The sequence below is a fragment of the Typha latifolia genome, chromosome 10 (assembly GCF_019914945.1).
Source record: "Typha latifolia isolate L0001 chromosome 10, TyphaL0001v2, whole genome shotgun sequence".
In the NCBI taxonomy this organism is placed as follows: Eukaryota; Viridiplantae; Streptophyta; class Magnoliopsida; order Poales; family Typhaceae; genus Typha; species Typha latifolia.
This window is the reverse complement of record NC_133095.1, coordinates 7,747,443-7,755,457: the sequence shown is the minus strand read 5'-3', so window position 1 is coordinate 7,755,457 and position 8,015 is coordinate 7,747,443. Positions and strand designations below refer to the sequence as shown.

The following is an 8,015-nucleotide window of genomic DNA, read 5'->3' as shown; positions in this document are numbered from 1 at the left end:
GCGTCTAGCAAGTACTCGTACTGGCTCTACGATCTCTATCTCCTCTAATGGCTCTAGTAGAACTGATCCAACAATCTCATGATCTCCCATGCGCTTTCTCAACTATGAAATATAAAAGACAGGGTGCACTCTCGACCCCTCCGACAGCTCCAAACGATATGCAATTGGACCAATACGCTCCAACACCCGAAACGGACCAAAGTAGCGATGTGCTAACTTTTGGTTTCGCATCAAACGTAAGGTCACTTGTCGATACGGTTACACCTTCACAAACACCCAACTGCCGATGTCGAACTCCTGCTCCCTATCGCTACGATCATAAACTTGCTTCATGCAGTTTTGAGCAAGTTTAAGATGAGCACGCAACCTTCTCAATGTGGCGTCTCTATCCATCAATGCTAAGTCCACCTCTGTCCTATCTGCCGATGCCACTGGATCATAAGCGCGTAATGTCGGAGTCGTGCGTCCATACACCACCTCAAATGGAGTCATGCCAATGCTACTATAGTAGGCGGTGTTATAAGACCATTCCGCCCATGATAATGGTAGATGCCTTTGAATCGCCAATCAGAGGAGGGTCTATCAAGATTTTGACTTAATTTGCTAAGGCAGTAGATAGGGTTAGTAGTCCAAGAACCTAGATTGTTCAACATATCCTATGGAAAGCAAGGGGAGGTATCTGAAGAGGAGATCATTGCAGTTGCTAGCGTAGCCAATGTGCATCACTTCATATCATTCCCTTAGGGATACAACACCCATCTTAGGGAGAGAGATGTGTAGTTTTTTAGGGCAAAAGCAGCGCATTGCGATCACTGCCAATGTGTAGTTGTTCTTTTAGATGAAGATACTAGTGCTCCTGATGTAGAGTTGGAGCATATAGTGCAAGAAGTGCTTGAGAAGGTATGGTTGGAAGGACTAGTGTCATCATAATGCATCTCCTAACTATATCATTCACTTTGTTCTTGGTGATGATCCTTTCAAGTTATGATTTGAATATTTTTGGGGAGAAAAAATTTTGATTTTTGGAAGGAATACTTCTTCTGTATCCAATCCATATCCAATATGTATATATATTTATTAAGATTTAATCCATATTCGATTTGTATTTCTATTCGTTAGTTAGAAGTAGTTTTTAAATTTTCTTATTTGTCTAACATTCGTATTTAAATTTGTGTCCGAACCAAAATTAATTTTTATACTTAAAAGAGAACTTATATAAGTATAAATTATTCTAGTGGTTAGTTATACACTAATATAATGTAGAATAATTACACTTAATATGTTATGAAATTGAAATAATAGATTGAATAGATGGAGGCAAGAGAAAGAGGAGGACAATAGAAGTATTACTATATTAATACAGGTCTTAGACCATCTAACCGTGTAAGTGGTTTTTTTTACTTATTACATCAGTATAACAAGTGAACAGGGGTTTAATTCGTTTGATTTCTATCGTATTTCTATCGACTCTCGACCATGCTTAATTATAATAGAATGATTCGAAATATCTTGCATCCTACGAAGATAGATCGAGATGTAAACAAACTTAACAAATCGACTCAAATTCACAAGTAGCACGAATGTCCGGAATCTCACTTTCTCCCCTCCACACTCAGTTTATCCCCAAAATCCATCCATGTGTCCCTGCTACTCTCGTCTTCTACCCTTTCCATTCAAAGATCACCAAGAGAATAATAACGCTAAATAGTACAAGAAGCACAACCACCCCAATGAGCAATTGGTGGCGACGCTCGCTTGGCCAGCGCTTCAATCCCGGTGGCATCGTCTCCACCGCTCTCGTGGCCTTGAGGGATCCCCGCCTCGCCCTCCCCCACCTCTACGTCCCCGACATCTGCTGGGTCGACTGGGACGAGCTGCGGCGCCTCGGCTTCCGCGGCGTCATCTTCGACAAGGACAACACCCTCACTGCCCCCTACTCCCTTTCCCTCTGGCCTCCACTCGCCGACTCTCTTCTCCGATGCCGCGCCGCTTTCCCCGGAACCATGGCCATCTTGAGCAACTCTGCTGGTCAGGAACCCCTCTACTTTCTCTCGCTTCCTTGTTCGATAACCATGTAATGACTGGATTTTGGTGTCGTGTATCAGGACTATACCAGTATGATCCCGATGGTTCTGAAGCGAGAGCCCTCGAGGACTCGATCGAGGGGATTCATGTTATAAGGCATGGCAAGTACATCCCCTCCCTCTTTCTTGTTGTCGTACATTAGGATCAGCTGATTTTTCTAAGTCTTTTGGAGAAAAAGAAGAACCGAATTAAAGTGATCTTGAAACTACCAATCCGAGTTTCCTTGGGCTTGTTATCCATAGCAAAATGCTAATAAATTCATCGACATGAACCTATGATTAATGAACTTCTACAAAAACAAAATCGAAATATGATCTAGTTTCAAATTACCAACTGTAGCAGAATAAATACACAAAGGAGATGACATTTGAAAGTACTTGGCTAGTGATGATGCTTATTGATTTCTTTCTTTTGCTCGTTTAACAAACACTCATTAGCTGCGGAGAATCAACAAATTCTGTTGTTTTTTTTTTTTATCTTTGAAAAGGATACAATCTATCTTTCTGATAAAATTGGAAGTAACTGATTACCTTACAGCCATAAGAGATGCTGCCATCTTGGTTTAGAATTTTGGTCAAAATCGATTGGTTTCAAACAAAATAATTTGCTTTCACCCTTGACCACTCCAAAACCTAACTCAAAACTGGAAACTAGCCAATTTCAGTGTCTTTGGTCTTTTGTGTGCGCTTAAAATCACATATTTATATATATCCCTCTAAAAAAGTTGATATATATATATATATATATATAAGTACATATTCCACTCAAAAATATTAGTTTTTATATTGGTATTCCTTGAAACCTTTGATTTTACATAGACAGCCATATTATTAAAGTTAACCATCATTTAAATTTTGACCCATTTAATAGTAGAGGAAAAAATATATAATTGTTCTTTTTAACATATATTACTCTCAAGGGTCCTCGGCACCTTTATTATTTCATTTATTAAATGCTTTGGATTCCTACAATATGATTATTAGAAAGTAGCTGTGTCATCAAGTTTCTTGTGTTCGGTGGTTTCAATTGAAATTCTCAAAGACTGCTTAAAGTAATAATTGTGAGTCCAATTTTAGGTTATTGTATTTCATTTCAAGCATTTTGCATTCTGAGCTCAATTATTAGCTTTCAGATCTCTATCTCTCTCCCTACTTTAGTTATTGGTCGCTAAAGTTCGACTCATTTATGCTTTATAAGAGAGCGTGCAATTCAGAAATGTGAAATAAGAATCAATCAATTCTTTTTTATTTGATATTTGCTTTTTGATATTTGCTATTAAACTATGACAATGGAGTTGATAATTAGTTTTTGGTGAGACATTGCCATCCTGCACCTTCTGGTGGTGAATTGAACTGACAAAAATAACCTTTACAATATAAAGGTAAAGTCTTACTGATCTTGTACCGTCCTCTTTAGTTGGAGCAATATGCATTGTAGCTTAGGAAGAATTTAGTTGCGCAAAAGTGGAGTTCTAGGTACTAGCTTCTTTTTGTACTTTTAAATATATGAATTTATAGAAAATGGAGACCAAAAAGAGATTGGAAGCCAATGGTAAATGAGGAGTGGAAGATAAACACTCTCCATGCGTTGTGGGGAAGAGTTGATTCAGGAGAGTGTGGGCAGTTTGGGGTGGATTAACCTAAATTTCTATATCCCTTGATCCCAAAATTTAGATTAATTATTTACTATAATAGATTCTGGAAGTCCAGTATTGACAAACAAATTCTCTCTTAAGGAAGAAGAATCCTTTTAATGTTATTATGCTTTTTGATTACAGAGACCAAGAAGCCAGCTGGAACAGCTGAAGAAATAGAAAGGTACTTTGGTTGTCCAGCCTCACTTCTTGTGATGGTGAGAATTAGCAATTGCCACAGCTATTATCTGTCATTGCTACTTTGTTATAGTGAATAATTATTGTTTTACCAGGTCGGAGATCGTCATTTCACTGACATTGTCTATGGGAACAGAAATGGTTTGCTTACTATCTTAACAGAACCACTCAGTCTTTCACAGGAGCCTTTCATAGTCAAGCAGGTTTGCTTGTTCCCAGGGTAGTTAGTCCTATTATTTTCTTGTTTCCAGAACAACTATACAAATGGACACCCATTTTGCTTCTTTTCTATGTAAATAACTGACTGCAGATCTTGTGTAATGCTGCTTTCTTCTTTTATATTATAAGCTATGCATTGTGAGTGGTAGTTAGTTACCTTCCAGAAAATTTGCATGAATGTGCACTTAACACAATGATCAGTGGAACCACTTAGTCATGGAAAAATTCCAACATTACCTCATGACTAGATACATTTGATAGCAAATGCTTTGTGTTGTCCAAATGTATTTGAAATATGTCTGTTCTTCTATATTTAGTATTTCATGTGAAGCATTCTGAGCATCATTTATTTTTCAGGTCAGAAAGTTTGAGAAATATCTCGCCCATTGTTGGTACCAAAAGGGAGTGAAACCAGTTGGGCATGCTCTTCTATTGCAGAGAGAAAACTGTGTGAAATTTCCATCCCTGTAAACTGGTTGTAACATCAATATATTAGGTCAATAATTATTCATGTATTTAATTTCTGCCAAGTGGACTTTCCTTTTTTATTCATAATATAGGTAATTGCATGCATTGAAAAAAGGGAAAAAGTTTACTACTTCACCGAGTTTCACCTGGTAGTCAGATCTTTTCATTGAAATCTCTTAGGGATATGTGTTGTCTTGGACTTAGTCTGAACAACCTCTGTTTGAGCGGCTGTGGATGGAGATTCTTTTTTCGATTTTGTATTATGAACTCAAGTTGGATTCTTCAGACAGTGGATCTAACATTTCAGCGGATCCAAAGTTGGTGTGGGTGTCAATTGAGCCTTCTGGATTGCAAGCTAGAAATGAAGGCTAAAAACCGTCAGTCGTTCTTATCAGCAATGCATAAAGCCATTATACATTGTCGAAATTGATAAATGTTTTCTCTCTTCATTGGCGACATCACTTTTTGCTTTTCTGTTTATCGTTGCAATTGCTTTGTCAGGTTGCGTAGACAAGCTTAGCAAACCAAGCTCTAGCCAGCTTGATAATAAACCAAGCTGAGCTTGAGCTCAGGATTCCACAGCTTAACTGAAGGCTGAGCATGGTGAGCCTTGCCGAGCTCTGCCCACTAGAGCAGCTTATTTCAACTTCGACTTGTGTATGATGAAGATTATGAAATTCAGCATCTTTATATGGCCTTCAATGAGTTGTGAAATTGGAAACATATATATGTCGATTAAGGAGGGCAAGATTATCATATATAGACTGACAGCAATAATTATGTTCATTGATATGGAAATTAATTAGGATCTTATATGCCATGACATTTTTGCATATTTGTTGACTAAAATTATATTAATCCTTGAAATAGAAACTTTATAAGTTAGAGGTACTGCATTTGTCAATAAGATTACTCGGTTTTATACGGAGAGAATACTAGAGGAAATGTCAGTAGAATGATTGAAGGAAAAACAACTTCCTTTCGTCTAGTTTTTGGATATGTCGTGGAGTACAAGGGAGAGGAATAGGAAGCAGAACACAAGTAGGTCAATGAGGAGTGCGAGATGGGTGCCACCACTGGAAGGATGGATCAAGATTAATACGGATGGAGCGTTTGATGCTAAAGAGTATCAGGGTGGAGTTGGTGTGATCATCGGAGATGCAGAGGGCTAGTTAATCAAGGTAGTAGCTGAATCCACAGCGAAAGAATCCCCCATTGCTAGTGAAGCCTTTGTGGCCTTGCATGGATTGCAAATAGGCTATTGGCCAGGGGTGAAAGCAGTCGTTGAGTCTGATGCTGAAGAGCTAGCAAGGATTTTGAATGGTGATCTAGCTGGCCTTGGAGACTCAGGGGCACCAAGCTGGCTGCGGGAGTATATTGAGTAACTATAATGCTGTTGTGTTCTTACATACTCGGAGAGAGATGAACAGAGCGGCAGGTTGGGTAAGCAGGCTTGAGAGAAGAGTTGCTAATAGGGTTTATTGAGGTATTGAATCTCCACTGCCGGAGGAACTTGAGGCCATTCTCTGATAGGATAGAGAGTATCCATTGGCCTCCTTGTAACCTTTAGCTGACTTCAGCTCATCAATCAAAAAGACAAAAGAAATATCAATCAAAAAGAAAAAAAATTGTTGGATATAATGGGAAAGGCGAAACATATCTCTTTTTGACTAGAGGAGAGAAAAAAGAGAACAAGTTAAGAAGAACCCTACTATTACACGAATATATACAGGTGTTCTACAGAATTTAGTGAAATATTTCTTTGCCAAAACTTATAAAATGATATTGTAAAGTAAGTCTTCGGGGAATGTCGAGTTTTTGACTAAGGTAGCCCTCTTTTGCATTTTATTTATCCAAAAGACTGCATATCAAATTTAATACTAAAATAGGTATCTCATGGTAGCCCTACATAAAATGCTAATAAATTCAGCGTTTTACTTTTATATGGAAATGCCAAAAATTTTATCTTATAAAATGCTTAATTATAGCATTTTAATTTTAGAAAACACCGAAGAGTTGAGCGTTTTAGCAAAAAAAAATAAAAAATAATAATAAATAAATAAATAAATAAAAATTAGAGGAGCTATGAACCTTTTTGCAATTCTGAGCATAGTTGGCTACGGGGAATGATTACATTATTTCAAATTATAGATCTTTTAACTTATGTTCGCAACGATATATTCTATAATTAAAATAGATAACCAAGCACAAATTATAATGTCGTGAACTTTTTATTTATCTTTTAATCTATATCTTTTTCGTTTGAGGTTTGATTAAGCTTCGATCAAAATTATTACATTCATTTCTTGCATCACCATAATAACATATCGTATGTCCAAAATGGACTCGGTTAGAAAGTTACGAATAGGAAGGTGACTACTTGGCCTTATTTGCCTTGAGTTTAGAGACCCCAATGAAATAGCTCAGGAATTCTTAAACTGGTTGAGTATCTAAATATTTTTTTTATCTTTTGATATTAATTAAGTTTACTCTCAAAAAAATTAAGACTAAAAAGTAAGATTAACTAATCTAGTTCGTACTTAGTCTCAAACTAAACAAGACCATCATTGTCTTAATAGTAAAGTTGAATAGTGTAGTATTTTTGTGCTAAACATTTCAGCATTTTGTGTATCCTCTTTTCCTAGTAAATAGCTAAATATTTTAGCATTTTTTACAATAAAAATGCTGGTCATAATTGTAACATCCCATCCCAAAATCAAGAAAAAACTAGTGTAAGCGCACGTGTGTACCTAACAAACCAGGCTTGGACCGAATCATTTTTGTTTTTGAATAGTGATTGTGGTGTTCGAATGCCAGGAAGGCTCGTTCGAATGCGTGCACTCGTTCTCACGTACATCATTTCTTTGGCACATTCAAATGTTAGGAAAGTTCGTTCAAATGCCTGCACTTATTCGCACATACAAAGCATTATTTTTGCATGTTTGAACGGCCTCGCACTTGTTCAAACACTCGACAAGGATGGATTATATTAGGGTTATTTTTTCTTTGTTTTGGTTATTAGGTTAGCCTCTAAATATGTGGAAGTCAGTCTTATTGAATCTATTGAAAATTATTGACGCTTTCCTTCCTCTCTCTCTCTCTCCTCCTATCTCCTTCCTCCTACAACAGCTATTATTGGGCGTCGTCTCCTTCCTCCCTCAATCTGATTTTGCCCCATTGCCTATCAAGGATCGATCTACCCTCTTCCCCATTGTCTAGCTTTTTAGTTCATCTCCACTATCACTTCCCTTCCCACTTTCCAAAACCCTAAACCCTGCCATTACTCCACTTCCACCATCTATGTCCATCCTGTTGATACGATTCGGACTTCACCGATGTCGTCTCAAGCATGGATTCACTTTAGGGGTGTCTTTGTTTCTTGTTTTAATGTTTAATTCCTAAGAAAATAAGT

The 8,015-nt window shown here is 37.3% G+C and overlaps 1 protein-coding gene across 4 annotated transcripts; it reads left to right on the top strand.

Moving 5' to 3' along the window:
- Window positions 1-1,505: 1,505 nt before the first annotated feature.
- LOC140795901 (phosphatidylglycerophosphate phosphatase 1, chloroplastic/mitochondrial) lies at window positions 1,506-4,733 on the top strand. Of its 4 annotated transcripts, none has more exons than XR_012110387.1 (5): window positions 1,506-2,028; window positions 2,106-2,186; window positions 3,863-3,902; window positions 4,012-4,136; window positions 4,493-4,665. XR_012110387.1 is itself a non-coding variant. In XM_073148711.1 (5 exons), the coding sequence occupies exons 1-4, from the start codon at window positions 1,581-1,583 to the stop codon at window positions 4,073-4,075; spliced, it is 633 nt and encodes a 210-aa protein (XP_073004812.1). In that variant the 5' UTR covers window positions 1,507-1,580; the 3' UTR covers window positions 4,076-4,119; window positions 4,493-4,733. The 4 variants fall into 4 exon arrangements, 3 of the variants coding, with proteins under 3 accessions (XP_073004812.1, XP_073004811.1, XP_073004810.1); XM_073148711.1 differs by having other exon boundaries at window positions 1,507-2,028; window positions 4,012-4,119; window positions 4,493-4,733; XM_073148710.1 differs by having other exon boundaries at window positions 1,508-2,028; window positions 3,863-3,936.
- The last annotated feature ends 3,282 nt before the right edge of the window (window positions 4,734-8,015 follow it).